This window comes from Nannospalax galili, unplaced genomic scaffold (genome assembly GCF_000622305.1).
Source record: "Nannospalax galili isolate Female #2095 unplaced genomic scaffold, S.galili_v1.0 scaffold278, whole genome shotgun sequence".
NCBI classification, from domain to species: domain Eukaryota; kingdom Metazoa; phylum Chordata; class Mammalia; order Rodentia; family Spalacidae; genus Nannospalax; species Nannospalax galili.
The window spans coordinates 11,924,455-11,944,757 of NW_008347536.1; the positions used below are offsets into that span (position 1 = coordinate 11,924,455).

Consider the following 20,303-nt stretch of genomic DNA (forward strand, 5'->3'; position numbering starts at 1 on the left):
TGGCTCAGCAGTTAAGGGGATCTAACACCTTCTGGCCTCCGTAGACACAGCATGACACAGGTGCACTTACATACAGGCAAAACACTCATACACATAAAATTTAAAAAATAAATTAAAAAAAAAAAAAACAGGATGGGACTCTTGGTGGACCCAGTGGATGGACCCACATTGAAGGGCATTTGGGGACACAAATCAGACTCTATAGGCTGTATTACACATATAAAAGAGTATATTAAATTGGGCAGGAAGCAGTGGGGGGAGGTGCAGATAGGAAAGAGTATCTAAATCCACTGGGTCCACCAAGAGTCCCATCCCTGTTAGATACTGTCTCCCCCCACCCCCGCAGCAGCCATCAATTGCCAAAAGTTCTTTGGTTAGGTTGGTATTTCTTACTTACTTCCCCATGTCTAGGCTGAGATTTTGTCTGGTTTGAGCTTGCATAGGACTGTGCATGCTGTCACCATTGCTGTGACTTCATAGGAGTAGCTGACCAGCTGTCTGGAATATGGTTTCCTTGGGGTCATCCACCCCCTCTGGCTCTTAACAATCTTTGTGCCTCCTTTTCCATGATGATCCCTGAGCCGTGGGAGGCAGAGGTTTGAAATATGTGTCCTAGTCAGGGATAAGCACTCTGCAGCCTCTTGTTCTCTGCACATTGACCAGTTATGGGTTTCTGCTGCATCAGAAGCCTGAAGTTATATTTATGACTATGTATTTCCACTCTTCTGAATTCCTCTAGGGCTGAGTTGCATTACCACCCTTCACCAGTGGGTGATGTGCTCTGCTCTTTTCATCTCTGAGTTGCCAGACTTCCTCACTAGTTAATTAGAGCTGCATATTTTCTTTAATTCAGCCTCAGGTTCTATTCAAATATTGTCTCTTTTGTGGGAAGAAAAGACTTGTTTTGATCACGTCATTCCACAAGCTGGGTGTTAACAACTTTTCTGAGTCTCAATGCAAAATCATCTCTCAATCTATGTGTTCCTATTACTGGAATATAAACTGTTAAAGCACTTATTTCCGAGCTGGGTGGGGACATAACTATAATCTCAGCACTCAGGAAGCCTGACACAAGAGGATTGCAACGTCCCTGTACTATATAGGGAGAGCATGTCTCAAACAAATGAACAAAACAGCAGGAAAAAGGAAGCAAACACCCCCACTAGGCCTGGGGGAGAGCCCCTTGGAAGCAAACACCCCCACCAGGGCTGGGGGAGAGCCCCTTGGAAGCAAACACCCCCACCAGGGCTGGGGGAGAGCCCCTTGGTAGAGTGCTTGTGCACCATGCATAAGGCCTGGGTTCACTCCCCCAACTGTTGTGACCACTGTACATACAGTAGTATTTGGCTCTTAAAAAACATGCTTGTCGCCTTAATCCCAGCACTCGGGAGGCAGAGGCAGGTGGATCTCTGTGAGTTCAAGGCCAGCCTGGTCTACATAGTGAGTTCCAGAACAGCTGGGGCTAGAGGGAGACCCTGTCTCAAAAAGACCAAAAAACAAAACAAAAACAAAACAAAACAACATGCTTGTCAAATTAATTAATTTATGGGGAAAATAACAATCCTAACAGTGTACAACAGTGCTGAGATGACTCAGGTCATGTAACACACTCAAGCATATGCCCGACACACGTGGGTATCCATTAAGAGTTTCTTTCTTCTCAGGGCTGGAGAGATGGCTCAGTGCTTAAGAGCACTGGCCGTTCTTGCAGAAGACCAGGGTTTGAATCCCAGCACTTACACGGTGGCTAACAACTGTCTGTAACTCCAGTTTCAGGGGATCCAATGCCATCTTTTGACCTCCATGGGCATTGCACGACACGGGTGCACTTACATACATGCAGGCAATACACTCATACATATAAAATTAAAATAAAAAGAAATTTAAAAGGAGTTTCTATCTTCTGTTTGTTTTGAGACAGAGTCTCACCCTATAGCCCAAGATTACCTAGAACTTGCAACAGTCCTCTGTCCTCAACCTCCCAGATTTTCTGAGATTGCAAGTATGAGTCACCATATCCAGTGAAATAGAAGCTCTTTTTAAATTGTGTGTGTGTGTGTGTTTATGTGTTTGTGTAGGCCAGAGATTTGTATTGACTCTTCCTCAAGCACTCTCACCTTTGTTTTTGGGACAGGATCTTTTACTAAACCTGCAGCTTGCCAGTTCAGCTCTACTGGCTGGCCAGCAAGACCTTGGGATCCTCTCCTGTCTCCCTAGTGTTGGGATTTTAGGTGCATACTGAGGCACCTTGCTTTCTTACATGGTTCTGGTGGGTTGGATTCAGGTCTTCATGTTTTCATGGCAAAGACTTACTGACTGAAGCATCTCTCCAGTCTAGCAGAGTCTCTTATGCTGATCACGTTGCTAGGGCATACTGATCTGGGTCTCTGAGTAGCTCAGGCATGAACCTCAAGCTCTTTGCACTTCGGCACTCTTCCTGCTTCACGGCTTGGCAGAAGTATGGGTTTAGCCTGTGGTGAATGAATGTATAGTCAGTTACTTCTGTGTATTCATCCAGGTGTTTCATTGCGGATTTGTCCCACTTGCAAGACAGCTTTGTGGACAAACTTCTTGATCTTATGCCCCGACTCATGGCATCTAAACCTGCAGAAGTCGTCAAAATTCTACAGACAATGCTGAGGCAGAGCACCTTCTTACACCTCCCTCTTCCAGAGCAGGTCAGAGTCTGTTGTGCACCTTCAGGCCAAATCTGTCCAGACACATAAAAACCATTTACTTTGGTAATTGTCTTTGATCATTAGAGCAAGTGGGCTAGGGCCTTGCCTCTGATTGGCTCCTACCTTCCCACTCATTTGATAAGGAGACTGAAGGGCTCAATCTGGCTTTAGAATCAGTATATTTTCTTTTTCAAAAAAATAATTATTACATTTATTTACTGGGGGATGGCACATGTGTGGTTCCATGCTGTAGATCCCAGGATCATACTCATGTTGTCAGGCTTGGTGGCAGGGGCATTTACCCAGGAGCCTTCTCACCAGCCAAAGAATCAGCCTGTGTTGTTCTTGCTTACAGATCCACAAAGCCTCAGCCACCATCATTGAGCCAGCGGGCGAATCAGACAACCCTTTGAGGTTTACGTCTGGGTTGGTGGTAGCTTTGGATGTGGATGCAACCCTGGAACATGTGCAGGACCCTCAGAGCACTGTCAAGGTCCAGGTCTGTTAGAGTTGGGCTCCTGAGGGGTTTTTATACCAACTTTGTATTGAAGCATTTAACTTTTTTACCCTTGTAATCTACTTGAGGGACGAAACTGGAGAGATGACAAGAGCCTTCATGGCAAGAGTTTGGGGTTGAAGCTCAATTCTACTGCTGGCAAGTTAAACACTGAGCCTCAGATTGTACACCTGAAAAGAATAATAATTAACATTAAATGAAATGCATATAGGCCCTACTATTGAGTAAGGGTTTCCTAAGTAACAGAACCCTCTCTGTATAATGTGAAATTTAAATTTGATCTGTCCTCAACACAAGAGAAAAAAGAACTTAAAAAAAAATACATTTATTTTATGTGTATGAGTGTATTGCCTGCATGTATGTGAGTGCACCCGTGTCATGCAATGCTGTGGAGGTCAGAAGAGGGCTTTGGATTTCCCTGGAACTGCAGTTAAGGATGGTTCATAGCTGCCATGTAGGTGCTGGGAATCGAACCCAGGTCCTCTACAAGAGCAGTTAGTGCTCTTAACCGCTGAGCCATCTCTCCCGCCCGGAAAAAAAAGAACTTTAAATTTAGCAAATTGGAACAAACAAGTCCTTTTCAGGCTATCAGTTGGTTAGGTGGCAAGCAAAATTTATGGGTGGAGAGAAGTTATCATACTAGGAAGTGTTTTTTCCCAAGTTAAATATGTTAGTGACAGATGACAGCTGCAGTAGAAATGACAGCCAAGCCCCATAGTTTCAGGTCCATCTCTTTCCTTCATGTATTCATGGATTTCATGCTTATGTTAATGCACCTGCTGTGCTGGGGTGGCCAGGTTAAGTGTCACGGTTCTCAGCCTCAGTGTACTCACAGTTTCACTGGCAGTCAGTAAATGGAAGGCAGAACTTAAGAATTCAAGGTCAGTGTTTCAGCACATACAGGTAAGCGTACTGTGGTGGAGATCAAAGAAAGGAAAGGCTCTGTCTAGGTGCTGGCATGTGGCAGCATTTGGAAGGATGAATGAGGAATGGCACAGGGAGGTGTTGTGGCAGAAGGGGATGAGAAAAGCTGGTGTCAGCCCTGGTAGCAGGGTGCTCAGAGGATGGAGAAATGGTCTGCAGCAGAGAGAGAAGGCTTCCTGGAGGAGGTGGGGATCATCAAAACTGAAGATGGAACAAGATGGGTTTCCCAGCAGAATTGTCAGGATTCATGCCTACAAAGAACTTCTGCTGAGCTTGAAGTTATAAAGTTGTACTGTAGCATTCTGGTTTTGGGTTTTGGTTTAAGGTTCTCTACCCTAGCTGCACTTGGGGGTTGCTCAGAAAGTACCAGAAACTATTCTGATGAACAGTCCTCACTCAGACTCCATCAATTAAGTCAGAATCTGGAGACTTAGCTCAGAGGTAATTTTAATATGCAGTCAGTGATTCTAATGAGGACTAATTATTTCATAATATCTCTGAAAAAAGTTTCTTGACCAACTAAGGATAGCAAAATTTCAGACTGATTCTTTACAGGTCATCTGCTAACCTCTATCCTGAAAATCCCCTCTAAAGCACCTCTACTACCTGTTCAGGCAGACTGATGCCAATATGGGTTGTAGCTGGGACCTTCAGTGCTTGGTCGTGGGACAGCTGCAGCAGTGTGAAAGTGCAGTCAGCCACCTCACTCCCAGTATCCTCTGTTCTGGGCACTGTTCTAGGTGCTAGACATGCAACTATCAACATGCTTCAGAGACTACATGGTTACATTCTTTTTTTTTTTTTTGGTCTGGATTTGCTAATGGAGACCAGGCTGGCCTCAAACTCACAAGAGTGCTGGGATTAAAGGCGTGTGCCACCATGCCCAGCTTTTTATTTTTTATTTTTTTGTGGTTACATTCTTTGGTAAAATCTAGATGCCTGATTTTTAAAGTAGGCGCTCCAGGAACTCCATTCAGTAATGCTTTTGTTGGCCTGGTATGGGTTGCTGTGTTTTATCCACTGACAGGAGGAAATGCAGTTTTCAGATGTTTTGAAATTCAGAATGTAATTCTTGCTGGCCATTTCCTTCCCCTGACCTCCTTAGGCCACAGATTTTAAACCGCTTCTCTCAGGAGTAGTGAGAACTGAATGAAAGCTCCGGCAGCTGTTTCACAGTCCAGGCCTTTCACTAAGGGCAGCTTTGCTGAATACACTGGAGGGTCTTCTGCATCATCCCTACCTTCATCCCTCCCTCCTCCTCTTCTTGTCTTCTCCCCCCTTTTCTGATGCAGGGTCTCATGTAGCCCAAGCTGCCCTCAAACTTTTTATATATATATAAAATTATATATATATATATATATATATATATATATATATCCGGAAATAGGATAAGAAATCAAAATATCCAGAGATAACCTTGAACTCCTGATCCTCCTGCTTCTGTTTCCCAAATGTTAGGATTCCAAGCTATACCACTAGGCCTATTGTATTTGGTAGTGGGGCTAGAACTCAGGGCCTTGTGCAAGATAGGCAAGCTTTTACCAATTGAGCTGTATCCATAATGCTACCCTCCCTCATTTTTAAAATTTATTCTTTGGTAATTTTATACATGAAAATATCTCCATCCCCCTCCCAACCTCATGCCTTCTTCTCTTTTTTTAAATAACCCACTGCATCAAATTAGTGTTGCAGATATGTGCATGGGTGTAGGACCATGCATTGGAACGAGAACAAAGTACCATTGGCCACACTCCTTTGGTTTGTTTTTCTGCTACGCCTTGTTTGTTTGTTTGAGTCAAGGTCTCACTCTGTGGCCCAGGCTGACTTGTAACTCATGGCTCTCTTTAGCTTCCAAAGTGCTGGGAATACAGGTGTGAGCCACGGATCCAGCTCCCCTCTCCCCCTTTACACTTTTTTATTACATTTATTTATGTGTGTATGTGAGCATGTGCATGTGTATATGCATGTAGGTTTGTACATGCCACAGCACACCTGAGGTCAGAGGATAACTTCTGGGCCTCCATTCTCTCTTTCTACCATTGAGTCCCCAGGATTAAACTTAGGTTTCAAGCTTGGCAGCAAGTGCTTTTAACCACTGAGCCATCTCCCTGGTCTGTCTCCCCCTCCCCCTTTTTTTTTTTCTGAGACAGGTCTCAAAGAGTCTCCCCATGTAGCCCAAACTAGTTGCGTAGCCCAGGCTGTGGTTAAATGGTGATCTTCCTGCCTCCTCCCCAGTGCTGCTGGGTATACTTTTTTTTTTTTTTTAACAATCATAAGCAGAATTTATTTCTTTCATTGTTTGCAATTAAGTAAATGCTGTTTGAAGGGCTTGATTTACTAACACACACACACACACACACACACACACACACACACACACACACACATATACACACATAATTTCAGATCCACGGCACAGAAGGGAAAAGAGACACTAACAACATATGACCAGGTCACAAGAGGCACACTTCAGGTCCAGGGAACAGAAGGGTAATGAGGCATTAAGGCCTTATGACCAGGTCACAAGAGGAACACACAGGCCAGTGAGTTTGTCTATACTGTAAACAAGCTAAGATGATTAACTTTTTGGTTGTAAGGTTTGGTAAAAGTCATTTGTCTGGAGTATGCCCATTTTTATTTTATTTTATGAGTGTTATGCCTGCATGTTTAAGTGCACCTGTGTTGTACAGTGCCCATGGAGGACAGAAGAGGGTGTTGGATCCCCTGGAACTGGGGTTATGGACAGTTTTAGCCACCATCTGGGTGCTGGAATTCGAACCTGGGTCTTCTGCAAGAAAAGACAGTGCTCTTAACCAGTGAGCCATCTCTCCAGCCCCAATATACAAGCATTCTTGCTTTTAACATGGCATAATTTATTTGGGTGTACTTTCTTTCCCATGTCTCCTCTGTCCCTTGTTTAAAAATTTCATGGGCTGGATAAATGGCTCAGCCGTTAAGAGTACTGGCTGCTCTTGCAGAGGACCCAGGTTTGAATCCCAGCACCCACATGGCAACTAACAGCTATCTATAACTCCATTTCCAGGGGATCCTATGCCCTCCTCTGACCTCCGCAGGCGTTGTATGACCGAGTGCATTTACATACACACAGGCAATACACTCATACACATAAAATAAGAATAATAAAATATTTTTAAAAAAATTACGCTCAGCCAGGCATGGTGCATGCCTTTAATCCCAGCACTTGGGAGGCAGAGGCAGGTGGATCTCTGTGAGTTCAAGATCAAGGCCAGCCTGGTCTACACAGTGAGTTCCAGGCCAGCTGGAGCTACAGGGAGACCCTGTCTCAAAAAGACCAAAAAAAAATTTTTTTTTAAAGCTCATGTCCTTGTCTTTAAAGATAACAGGGATCTGGAAGCTGAGGCACTCCCAGCATTGGGGCCACAGAGCCTAGAAGCAGAATGGGAGAGAAGCACCTTGTGTTCATTGTCCTTTTTTTTTTTTTTTTTTTTTTTTTTGGGGGGGTCACTGTGAGAAAATACCTGAGAAAAACAACTTAAAAAGCTCAGACAAGTGGGGGCGTGGTGGTGCACGCCTTTAGTCCCAGTGCTCAGGAGCGCTCTGAGCTCGAGGCCAGCCTAGTCTACATAGTAAGCTCCAGGCCAGCTGGGGCTACAGGGAGACCCTGTTTCAAAATGACCCCCCCCCCAAAAAAAATGGTGGGCAGACTTAATTTGGCTCATGGTTTGGAGCTTTTGGTCTGGGATTGGCTGCTTCCATTGCTGTAGGTCTGAGGTGAGGCTGAAACAACCTGCCAAGGAGGCAGAGTAAGGCTGCTCAGCTCATGGCAGCTAGGAAGCAGAGTTTGTAAAACGAGGGACTAGAGACAAGATACCTCCCCAGGGACCAGTTTCTCACTATGCCATCAAATTATGAGCTTTCAGTGGATAGCTCTTTAGATCAGAGCCCTAATGATCCAGTCCCTTCCCCCAAAATCCTACCTCTGAGCATTACTTTAGGGGCCTAGCTTTCACTACACAAGTTTAAGGCTAGCCTGGACTACATAGTAAGAACATGTCTCAAAACACTAGCAAGGCTGGGGAGATGGCTCAGTGGGCAAAAGAGCTTGCTATGCAAGCATGAAGACCTGAGTTAAAATCCATTGGACCCATGGAAAAAGCTGAGTGTGATCTCGTGTGCTTGAAACCCCAACCAGGGTTTGTGGAGGACAGAGGAGGTTGATCCCTGGGAGCTCACTGTCCAGTCAGCCTAGCTAAAATGGTAAGCTTCAGGTTCAGTGAGAGACCCTGCCTCGATAGAGGAAGACACCTGATGTCATCCTCTAGTCTCTGTAGACGTGCGTGCACACCCACCCACACAATAGCAACAAAACAATAGAGACAGAGATGTCCTGGGAGAGCCCAAGATTTGAGGAGAGATGAAAGAATTTTGAGCAAGTAGATGGAGACATTCCACCCTGAATTTCAAAGCTGAAAGAACTGTGTAGTTCCTATCAGTTTGTTTACAGAGTTGGGCTTGTCTGATCCTATTATCAGCTTCATTTGTTCCCCTAGTTTCTTTGTACCCTGTGTCATGTAATAGGCTGTCTACACATGTAGCTTGGAAGGGCCTCAGGTTGCTGAGGAAAGAATTCTGACAGTTGGTGAAATGTGAAGACCTGGCCAATGATTTGACCTGGCCGTGTTTGAGTACTCTGTCTGTAAAAGGAGTTGGACAAACACTTTCCTGGCTGATTGGAATCTAGTACAGGGAATCCAGTTACAGAAAACTCATAATGCTTTCTAACTATCTCCTAGGTGAGTAGAGCGCTGGGCCCTGATATTCAAAGCCAAGGGGGAAGGCATTCTGATGGGGTACTTGTGAGGATTTTTCAGTCAGAATTAATATTATCTGTTCTTTATAAATAAGCACTATTCCTATCATTTATTTACCAAGGATTCAAGAAGCATTTACTGGACATGGTCTTGTGCTACTGTTAATCCCCTTTAAGGAGCAGTCTTGTATGAAGGCTAGGGTCATCTTTGTGCTCTCATTTTGGGGTTCAGATGTTATCAGTTTTCTTATGTCATATATCTTCTGCCCCTTCCTTCCCCATTTCTGTCACATTTTAGGTCTTATATCCAGATGGCCAGGCTCAGATGATCCACCCCAAGCCAGCAGACTTCCGGAATCCTGGCCCAGGGCGGCACCGACTCATCACTCAGGTGTACCTCTCCCACACTGCCTGGACAGGTAAAGAGGCAGTGGGGCTGGGTGTGCAGGAGACTGTGATCCTGGAGATCCTCCCCTAGCATTTGTTCTTGTGGTTCGAATCATGCATGCTGGGGATTCAACTTGATCTCCTAAGTTCAGGAGCTCTAACTGGGTATCTTTGAACTAATACAGTTTGACAAGGAACAAGACTGTTAGAAGACACACAGGAGACATGACAGGTGGGGTCTTGTAGAAAGAGCCTGGGGTGGACTCCAGGACACTACTTTCTTCTAACTATGCCACTGACTGACCACATGCACTTGGGAAAGTCTAGAGTTTGTTTCCCCTTCAAAATGATAATAATTCTCAACCTGTAAATTAGGAATATTCTGGAGATAAAGGTTTCATGGCCTTAGCAAAAATTTCAAATCACTGTCTCATTGTATATCAGTAGTTCAGCTTATTCCCTTTAAACAAATAAAACGACAAGTGCCTTGCCTTCCTCATGGGCTGTTTGGGGGAGGAATTCCGAGTGAGAGAATTGGTTTATTTTTTAATTAATTATTTATATTTATATTAAATTATCTGTAGTTTATTTTTATGTGTACATGTTTTGCCTGTATGAATATAAGTGTACCACATGTCTACAACGTCCATGGAGGCCAGAAGAGGGCATTGGATCCCTTGGAACTGGAGTTACAGACAGTTGTTAGATATGGTATTTGAGTGCTGGGAACAAAACGCAGGTCCACTGCAGCCAGTGCTCTTAACCACTGAGCCATCTCTCCAGCCCCAAGATGATTGTTTATTCAACCTATGACTGGAACCTGGAGAGAGACTCTGAAAGTACAGTAATGCTGTCAATGTTTATATGTGTGTGAATATAATAATCTATAATAATAAGACAATACAAGTGCATAAGACTTTACTTTTCAAACCTACAAAGGTTCTTTGGAAAACTTAAGAAGAGACTCAGTCTGCAGGTCCTAAAATATGGGGCAGAATTGGCCTCAGTGTTGTTTCCTAAGTCATTGGAGATGGCTTGGGAACATGACTTCTAGTAAGACAGGTAATAATGCCACCAAATTTAGCTTTATAAACAGGGAGATACTGTCTAGAATTTTCTTTTGTGTTTTAAAATACTTGAAGTGGGGCTGGGCACGTGGCTCAGTCAGAAAAGTGCTTGGCATGCAAGCATGAGGACCTGAGTTCAGATCCCCTGTACCCAAGTAAAAGCCAGGCAAAGCAGTACACACCTGTAATTCTGGTGTTCAGGAGGTGGAGACAGGATCCCTGGGTGTCTTAGTTTGTTCTTCATTGCTGTGACAAAACACTCTGACCAGTACCAACTTGGGGAGGAAAGGGTTTATTTGTCTTACATCTCCCAGGTTGCACGCAGTTCATCAGGGCAGGAACTTGGAGGCAGGAGCTGGAGCACAAGCCATGGAGGAATGCTGCTTACAGGCTTGCTCCCCTGGCCCCTACTCAGCCTGCTTTCTTATGCAATACAGGCCCACCTGCCCAGGGGTGGCACCACCCACAGTGGGCTGGGCCCTCCCACATCACTCATCAAGAAGATGCCCTTCAGACATGGCCACAGGCCAGTCCAATAGAGGAAATTCCCCGATTGAGGCTCCCTCAACCCAGGTGTGTCAAGTTGACACTAAAGCTATCCAGCACACTGGGGCTTGGTGGCTAGTTCCTCTAGCCACTCCAGTGAGTTCTAGGTTCAGTGAGAGACTGTCTCAAGAAATAAGGCAGAAAGCCAGGCAGGGTAGTGTATGCCTTTAATCCTACCTCTAGACAGAGGCAGGTGGATCTCTGTGAGATGGAGGCCAGCCTGGTCAACATAGTGAGTTTTAGGCCAGCTAGGGCTACAGGGAGACCTGTCTCAAACAAAACAAAAATTACCACCAACAGCAAAAAACAAACAAAACAAAAAAAGAGGCAGAGAGTAACAAGACACTAACATTGACCTCTGACTTCCACACTCACATGCATTCACACGCATGTTCACCCATATACACATGAATACATGCGAACAAGAACACATAATGTACACCACACAAAATAAACAACATACAGAAAGAACTATTTAATGAATGTTATCATCAAATATTTCCCTCTGTCAGCTGTGTTGGATGGAGTTGTGTTGACTATGGAGTTTTCACAAGGATGGGTACTGATGACTGGAGTTTTTATAAGGAGGAAGTTATGTTTTTGTGATCCAGGACCAGGCATCTCACAGTACTTGGGATCTGCTTCCCTGGGCATCTTTTGTTCCTTATCTTTGCTGCTTGACATGTTTTTTTTTCACTTTCTCTCTCTGTGGCTGTGTCTGTGTCCCTCCCTCCCTCCCTCCCTCCCTTTCTCCCTCTCTCTCAGATCAGACCCAGTGACTGTCACATGGTAGGCAAGCATTCTATTCTACCACAGAGTTGTACCCTCAGCCTGATGGTAATAGATAAAGAGAAAGAAATGCAGTAACACAGAACTGTTTGGAGAGGAGCAGGACTCAGGGATGCAAATGAAAGCATGTCAGAGATCAAATGAGCTTGAAAGGTCTTAGAAGGACCCACTTGCCCCTGGCCACATAGCAAGTTGTTGCTTAGACCAGAACTGGAAACTAGACAGACCATCTCTGCAGGTTCTTTGCTCTGGGTCCTGTTTCCTCTCAAAATATCTTTGTACACTTTATTTGTGGAGGGAGGGAGTGTTGTCAGGGTATCTTGAACCTAAAGATTTATAATTCATTCAAGATCATCTCCTGAGAACTTATTCCTAGTTACTATTGCTAATCTCTGATTCTCTGCATGGTACTTGTCTGTGTTAGATGTTTTCTCATTTAATTGTTTACATGACTTTTTCTATTATAAGCTTCACTGGAACAGGGATTGTGCTTATCTTTACCTCAAAGGCCTATGTTTATAGTGCCTGGTATGTAGTAGACACTAATCAAATAAAAACAGAATGGATTATTTTAATTGTATTCTGTCAATGAAATTCATGTCATTCTTAGACCAACTCTGATAAGTTAGTATTTGTTTCTTCATTCCAGGTGCACAAATGGAGATCCACATAACTGACCAGTGAGGTGCTGAAACTGACAGTTTTTTTTTTTTTTTTTGGTGGTAGTGGTGGTGGTATTGCTGTTGTTAGGGATGGAACCCAGGATCTTGGGCAAGCAAGGCGACTGTTTTGTCACTGAGCTACATCCCTAGCCCTGGCACTCAGACTTCTGACTCCCAAGTCGCTTCTTTAACCCCTTCATGTTCCCTTCTGTTCTTATACTGAAATCTCTTGCACCCCACTTTCCTAGGCCAGGAAGCAGGACTGGGGGTTTGTAGGGGTGTGGCTTCTCTGGGAGGCAGAATACTGCCTTGTGGAGAGCCGAGTCACACAGCCTAGGTTTCAGATTCTCCTTTGCTATGTGATCTTGAAGAAGTTACTTTGACTTCACTGTCTCATTTTTCTTTAAGGTGGGAATATTTTTCCAGGCAAAATGAATATATTGCAGGTTTGTCTCAGATGATCGTCCTCTCTCCTTTCCACTCTCTTTGTTTTCTCTCCTCTCTCCCTTCTTTCTGTGGCATTGGTTTGAAATGGCATTCCTAGCACATGCCGATGACCATGTAAGTCAGGTTAGTACTTGATGGCTTTCCTCTGGCTTTCCCAGGACCTGGTTCCTCCAAAGTGCTGCGACTGTCCTACTGCATTTGTGATCTGCTGTTTGGGATGGACTAGGATTATGATGGAAAGCTGGTGTCAGTACTTAACCTGGCTCCACCCTGAATGGGAGATTATTTCCAAGTACAGTGTGGAACAGTGCTAATGTTATTACAACTACACTCATGACTGTGACAGACCCAGTGATGTGAGTATGTACGTGCTACATGGCTGGGGACAGGACACTACGCTTAGTGCTCATGCTGAACTTGAATTGGCCAGGGTGCTCTGGCTTTGGCTGCCTACAAACCTTTGCATTCCTGGAGGATAGCAATCTAATCTTCGCTCTGATCCCTGGAGACCAGAAATAGTCAGAGAGGCATTAGAAGCCCTGTAGCTGTTGCCCTAGCTGATTTAAACCCATCCAGCTCATTCCTGCCTCTGAATTTCTTAGCCTGAGGCTCATCTTTAACTCTTGCACCTTTTGCTTGGGTTGCACCAAAGTAGGAACACATTCCAAGCTTGTTCTGCTCTGACACCAAAGGTCTTTCTGAAATCCTCTTCCTTTTCTTTGCTCTGGAAGCTGTGTGGTTCTTAGAAAAGATTGTGAACTGAGCTCAACGTTTCTCACAGATGTGGATTTGGGCAGTCACTTAGAACCTCTCTGAGCTACAGGACTTTGTTTTCAGGATCCTGACAGTCTTTCTTTTATGGTGTGGCAGGATAAGAATTCCTAGTTTTTCGTGCTTGGCACAGAGTGGCTATTCTATTCCAGAGCCTTCCTGGACTCCCTCTTCAGTATACTTTAGACTCAATTCCAGCATACACTCTACTGCAACTCAGCCAAAACAGCTAGTAGCTCCACAAGGGGACTTGTTGACTCTTGTCTTTAGATTAGATCTGAAGGTAATGTAGTGACAGAATGAAAGGGATTCTGACATTTCAGGTCCCTGAAACGTGTTCTCTTCCATTGGTGAGACATTTTTGCCAGAACTATTTTCTACTTGAAGTCTTCTTCTCCACTAAGAAAGTCCACAAAGTTTGGTACACAATACCTAGTCTTAACACTAAATTGCCTCTATAGGTATGAGAAAGGCCCACAGCCCCTTATGACTATCTGTCCTGAGGCTGGCCTCTGTGATGAAGTGGGCTCAGCTTGGTCTCCAGTTACTCTCGGGTTACTCAGTAACTGAGGCCCTGAGCGATGGGGAGCTCACAGCTAGCCAGGGGAGGTGGCAGAGCAGCACTACAGCTGCAGACTGGGAGCAGCTCATTCAGGCTACAGTGTTTCTGTGTTGATAGAGGGATACAGACATGAAATGTTCTTGTAGCCCATCTTTGATGTTACTTTTATTTGCAATTTCATTTAAATTCCTAGCAATTATCTACTCATAAGAGGATTTCTTCTGTTTTTTTTTTCTCCCCAGAACCCTGCCAGGTGGAAGTGAGGCTGTTGCTGGCCTACAACTCCAATGCCCGAATTCCAAAATTTCCATGGATAGAGGGTGGTGAGGTGTCACCACAGGTGGAAACCAGCATCGAGGGCACCATCCCCTTCAGTAAGCCTGTGAAAGTTTACATAATGCCCAAGCCTGCGAGGCGCTGACTCCCAAGCAGCCTTCACAGCATGGCCTAGAAGCCCTTTATGGGTCCCAGTGAACAGAAGCCTGGAATGCAGCCTCTGGAGATGGTGTACAGGCATGAGGGACATGTGACTTTACAGTATCATTTGGTATCACAGACAGAATAAATCATTTTTTTTTTCATTAAAAACAAATTTTCTGGTTTATTTCGCCTATTCTCACTGTAAGTTGAGAAAGACCTAGTTCTAGTTTTGGTGGTACATGCCTTTAATCCCAGTGTTTGGGAGGCAGAGGCAGGTGGATGTTTGTGAGTTCAAGGACAACCTCATTTACATAGTTGAGTTCCAGGCCATTCAGGGCTACATAGTGAGACCCTGTCTCAAGAAAATCAAATAAAATAAAATTTGTGTGGCTATAGCTTCAGCATTAATAATGCTTAATCTAAGTTATGAAACACAATTTCCAGGCACTTCTAAAGCACTGGTTATTCAAGCCACTGTCTTGTTTCAAGAAGTCATTTGCCACAGTTGATTCCAAAGCCACTTCACAGCTGCATGTTTATCACTGAAAGATTCTGAAGGACCTGGAAAATCTTTGTCTTCCTGTTAAGATATTTTGTTGTTGGTGGTGGTGGTGGTCTTTTTGAGACAGGGTCTCCCTGTAGCCCCAGCTGTCCTGGAACTCACTGCGCAGATCAGGCTGGCCTTGAACTCACAGAGATCTGCCTGCCTCCCAAGTGCTGGGACTACAGGCGTGTGCCACCACACCCAGCAATTTTTTTTTTTTTAAGATTTTTTGTTGTTGGTGGTGGTGGTCTTTTTGAGACAGGGTCTCCCTGTAGCCCCAACTAGCCTGGAGCTCACTTTGTAGACCAGGCTGGCCTCAAACTCACAAAGATCCACTTGCCTCTCCTGGGATTAAAGGCATGTGTCACCACGCCCGGCAAAATATATATATTGTTGCTGTTTTGTTTTTTGAGACAGGGTCTCCTTGTAGCCCCAGCTGTCCTGGAACTCACTATGTAGGCCAGACTGGCCTTGAACTCACAAAGATCCACCTGCCTCTGCCTCCCAAGTGCTGGGATTAAAGGTGTGCGCCACCATGCCCGGCGCACCACATGTGTGCCTGGCACTCTTGGAGGCCAGAAGATGGCATGGGATCCCCTGGACCTGGAGCTAAGGACTGGTGTTAGCCACCTTGTGGGTGCTGGGAACCAAACTTAGGTCTTCTGGAAGAGCAATAAATGCTCTTAACTGCTGAGGCATCTATCCAGACCCTCAGATAAATTGAATTATCCTCAGTCTCTTTGTCTTTAATAAAGGCATGAAGAATCATGTTTTAGGAAAGAAACTAGTGTTATGGGAAGAGGGGTTCCAATGCAAGAAATAAAGTCCTATCTAGTAGTACATCTGATGTTCTGGAGCTATGTGCAAGGTACAGGTGAGGTGGAGGAAGTTGGTTAACTCAGTAGCAGGCCTGTGCTGTGTGTGCTACCTGTCATTTAATCTTTTTTGTTTGTTTAGATAGGGTCTTCTGTAGCCCCAGCTGGCCCGAAGTCACTATGTAGACCAGGCTAGCCTTGATCTCACAGAGACCCACCTGCCTCTGGTCCCCTTCCCCCACCTCCCAGTATTTGCATTAAAGGCAGGCAATACCATGCCCAGCCTGTCTTAATAGCCATGTAAGGCTTAGAGATTCAATCACTGCTGGGAAAACTTTGCTCTTTAAATGACCTGTAGTCATTTAAATCTAAAAAGATTCAAAAGACCCAAGCTATACCATTTCAGAGTACATGGTGCTATGGTTTGAATGTGTCTCTCAAATTTTATGGTTTTTTGTTTGTTTGTTTTGTCTTTTTGAGACATGGTCTCCCTGTAGCCCCAGCTGACCTGGAACTCACTATGTAGACCAGGCTGGCCTTGAACTCACAGAAATCCCCCTTGCTTCTGCCTTCTGAGTGCCACCACACCAACCCAAATTTTATATGTAGGAAATATCCATAATGCAACATTTTTGGGAGTGGGCCTCATAATGGTAAGAAGGCCTGAGGGCCTTGCCTCTGGAGTGGATTAGTCTCATTATCATGAGAATAGGTTACTTAGCAAAAACAGGTTTGGGGAACTGGCACCTCTCCAGTTTCAGTAAAAAAAAAAAAAAAATCTCTAAAAAATTTTTGTAGCCAGGCAAGGTGGTGCACGCCTTTGATCCCAGCACTTGGGAAGCAGAGACTGGTGGATGTCTGTGAGTTCAAGGCCAGCCTGGTCTCCATTAGCGAATCCAGGCCAGCTGTGGCTACAGGGAGACCTTGTCTCAAAAAGACCAAAAAAGAAATTGGGGAGGGGCCGGGCATGGTGGCGAATGCCTTTAATCCCAGCACTCAGAGGCAGGTGGTCTCTGAGTTCAAGTCCAGCCTGGTTTACATAGCTAGCTCCAGGCCAGCTGAAGCTGCTGGGAGACCCTGTCTCAAAAAAAAAAAACAACAAAAACTTTGTTTGTTTGTATTTTGAGTTTTGCCTGTGAGGCCAGAAGAGAAAGTTGGATCCCTAGGAACTAGAGTTACAGAGGTGATTAGCTGCCATGTAAGTGCTGGAAACCAAGCCTGAGTCTTCTATAAGAACAGCAAGTGCTTGTAAGTACGGAGCCATTTCCCCAGGCCCAATAAAAATAAAATTTAAAAATTCCTCTGGGTTTGGGCCTGCAGAGATGGCTCAGCAGTTAAGAGCACTGGCTGCTCTTGCAGTGGACCCAGGTTTGATTCCCAGCACCCCACATGGCGGCTACCACCAGTTCCAGGGGATTTGACACCTTCTGTCCTCTGCGGACACTGCACGACACAGGTGTACTTACACACATGCAGGCGGTACACTTACGTGCACAAAATAAAAATAAATATTTAAAAAAAAAATTATTTCCAGGTTCGCTATTATGGTGGGAAATGGGCTTTGCAGTAGTATCTGTTTCCTAGAGACCAAGCTAGAACTTACTCTTTTCCTAAAGCTCCAAATGTACTTTTTTCTGTAACAGATGAATCACAGGGTAGGACTGGACTTAGTATCAGGATACATTTTTCAAAGCTGCATGAGGAGAACAATGACTGGGCTACGTTAGGGAGTGTGGGATTCACCATGCTGATTTTGCTAGGACAGAGGATGAGCTAACCCTGACAAGCTTTTTACTGAGGAATGCTCAACTTTTGAAATTCCTTGTACTAAGAAATGTTAGATTCTTTAAATACGAGCATTTTTATTATGTGTATGAGTGCTTTGCCTGCATGTGTGTAAGTGTACCCATGTCCACCAAGGTCAGAAGAGAGTGTAGGATCTCCTGGTACTGGAGTTAAGAATGGTTCTTAGCAGCCATGTAGGTGCTGGAAATTGAACCCAGGGCTTCTGCAAGAGCAGTCAGTGCTCTTAAGGCTGAGCCATCTCTCCAGCCCCCTGGTCTTTCTTGATTACCCTCTACTTATGCTCCCAGCTTCTATCCTGACTGTCTCCATCGTCTCTTGAGCGTAGCATTAGTCTAATATTGGCCCCCTTGTCTCACTCTCTTCAGTCTGTTTTTCACACGCCTGTCAAAGTGACTTTTCAGGATGAGGATGTAGCTCAGTGGTAGAGTGCTTACCTGGGGTGCATGAAGGAAGACCTGGATTAGATCCTCAGCACTGTAATAAAAATAATTTTCCAAAACTGAGTGCAGATCATTCTTCTGCTTAAGTTTCTTTAAGTGGGTCACCACTGGTCCCAGCATAAAGTCTAAATGCTAGTCTTTGAAAGCTCTCCTCACCTCTGCTTTGTCTCTGGTGTTTCCTGTCTCAATCTCCTGTTTTGTTCCAGGTATATGATTACCTCAGCTGCTCCCAAAGCTCCCATGGCTGTACCCCTCTGAGCCTTCGGACTGTGAAACCTTGGAATGTGCACTCAGTCTGTCCATGATTTCTTCCCTCCAGTTCTTCAGGCCTGGGTCTTGTTCTAGAATCTGTATCCCCTATTGATTTGGCATAAAGCCTGTGTTCCCATGGGATCCTATCCATCTTCAAGGATAACACTGTATTGCAGGCTTACAATTACAAACCCCTAAAGAAGGTACACAGGAAAAGGAACAGTGTACTTCAAGGAAGGTGAAGGAGACCGAGGAACAGAGCATTCTGTCAGAAGGTATTTGCTGTTTCATTCCACTTCATTTGAACCTGTATGTGAGGACCTGGTGATGTCAGATCTTCCAGTTTTTCCAGAAAGGCAGAAATTTGCGTTTTCATATAAAAATTGTTTTTAAGATCTTGGGAATTAGCCAGACATGGTGGCGTCTTTACTCCCAGCAATCGGGAGGCAGAGGCAGGTGGACCTCTGAGTTCAAGGCCAGCCTGGTCTACATAGCTAGTTCCAGGCCAACTGGGGCTACAGGGAGACCCTGTCTCAAAAAAAAAGAGTAAACTGGCCTGTAACCTGCTGTGTAGACCAGGTTGGCCTTGAATTTGTGGTGATCCACTGCCTTTGCCTCTTGAGTGCTGGTATTACAATTGTACATCATTCTGCTTGGATTTTTCCATATAACTTACAAGGTCAGGCACTATAAATCTCACATCTCCATACCCCTAGGATCCAGCAACAACTGGTTCCAAGAAAATTAGAATTAGATTAAAACTAGATTAAAAATTAGAATTAAATTAAAACTAGATTCTTAGTAAATGGGCATGAAAGAAAACTGCTGCATAAGCAAGTGAGACAGCTGCTTTGGGCTCCAACAGTCTACGAATCTGTAAAGTAACTGGATGCAGCTCTACTAATGAAATGTTAACAACAACAAGGCTTTTGGTTTATTGAGTCTACCACATGCCAGGCAATGAGCTAAGTCCCACTCCAAATTACTTTGTACAATACCCTCTTCTGGCCTCCATGGCATGAAGGCAAAGCACTCATACACATGATACTAGGTACTAACAATCTGACAGCTGAGAATAGAGAAACTCAGGGAGGTTAAATAAATTCTGGACCAGTGACTGTCAAAGAACTTCAATTTAAAGTTATAGTTATTTGAAAACAAAACCCACAAGCAGTATTTTTTCTGTTATTTTGAGACAAGATCTTACTGTGGAACCCAAGATGGCCTGGATCTTAGCATGTAGTACAATCTGGTCTGAAACACTAGATTCTCCTGCCTCTGCCTTCTAAGTGCTGGGATTAAAGGCATGCACCACCACGCCTGGCCACCTTTTTGAAGATAAATAAAAATAAGTATGATGATGGTTTAGAGTTCTCTCAGTCTATTCTAAGGTCTCACCAAAGAACTGTCTGCCTCACATCCCAGGTTACTTAATTGAACCCAGCTGGGGGTATGCTTTTACTGTCACTCAGGTGCTCCTTCACTTTAGTTAGCATTTTGTTCATGCTGCCTGCATAAAGACCTTCCTTGACCCCCTGTCTCAAGTAGCCTCCATCACTTGTCTTAGCCTACTTTATTTTCATCATAGCTGATTTTTATATACATCATGTATTTACTTTCTACCTTAGCATGTAATAAGCATCATGAAAACAAGTCATTTTGCTATTTCTCTAGAGCCTACAGCAGTGTCTGGTATATAAAGTGCTTCAAAAAACATAGTTGCATAAATCTCTAAAGACTAAAAAGCATCAGCTTCAGTGAGATTCTACTGTTCTGAAGTTTTTCTTTGGTTTTCAAGGTACAATTGTTTTTTTTTTTTTTTTTTTTTTTTTTTTTTTTTTTTTAGATCTTTATTGAGACAGGGTCTCTCTGTAGCCCCAGCTG

At 44.3% G+C, this 20,303-nt stretch overlaps 1 protein-coding gene across 2 annotated transcripts in view; it reads left to right on the forward strand.

Annotated features, from left to right (window-relative positions):
• The window catches only part of Ints4 (integrator complex subunit 4), a 102,219-nt gene extending 87,443 nt beyond the window's left edge, over nucleotides 1-14,776 (forward strand). For both annotated transcript variants that reach the window (XM_008844206.2, XM_029568852.1), the window contains exons 20-23: nucleotides 2,519-2,678; nucleotides 3,034-3,177; nucleotides 9,210-9,330; nucleotides 14,385-14,776. In XM_008844206.2, the coding sequence (XP_008842428.1) occupies nucleotides 2,519-2,678; nucleotides 3,034-3,177; nucleotides 9,210-9,330; nucleotides 14,385-14,563 (604 nt within the window). In that variant the 3' untranslated portion in view covers nucleotides 14,564-14,776. The remainder of the gene's footprint in view (nucleotides 1-2,518; nucleotides 2,679-3,033; nucleotides 3,178-9,209; nucleotides 9,331-14,384) is intronic.
• Nucleotides 14,777-20,303: the final 5,527 nt, after the last annotated feature.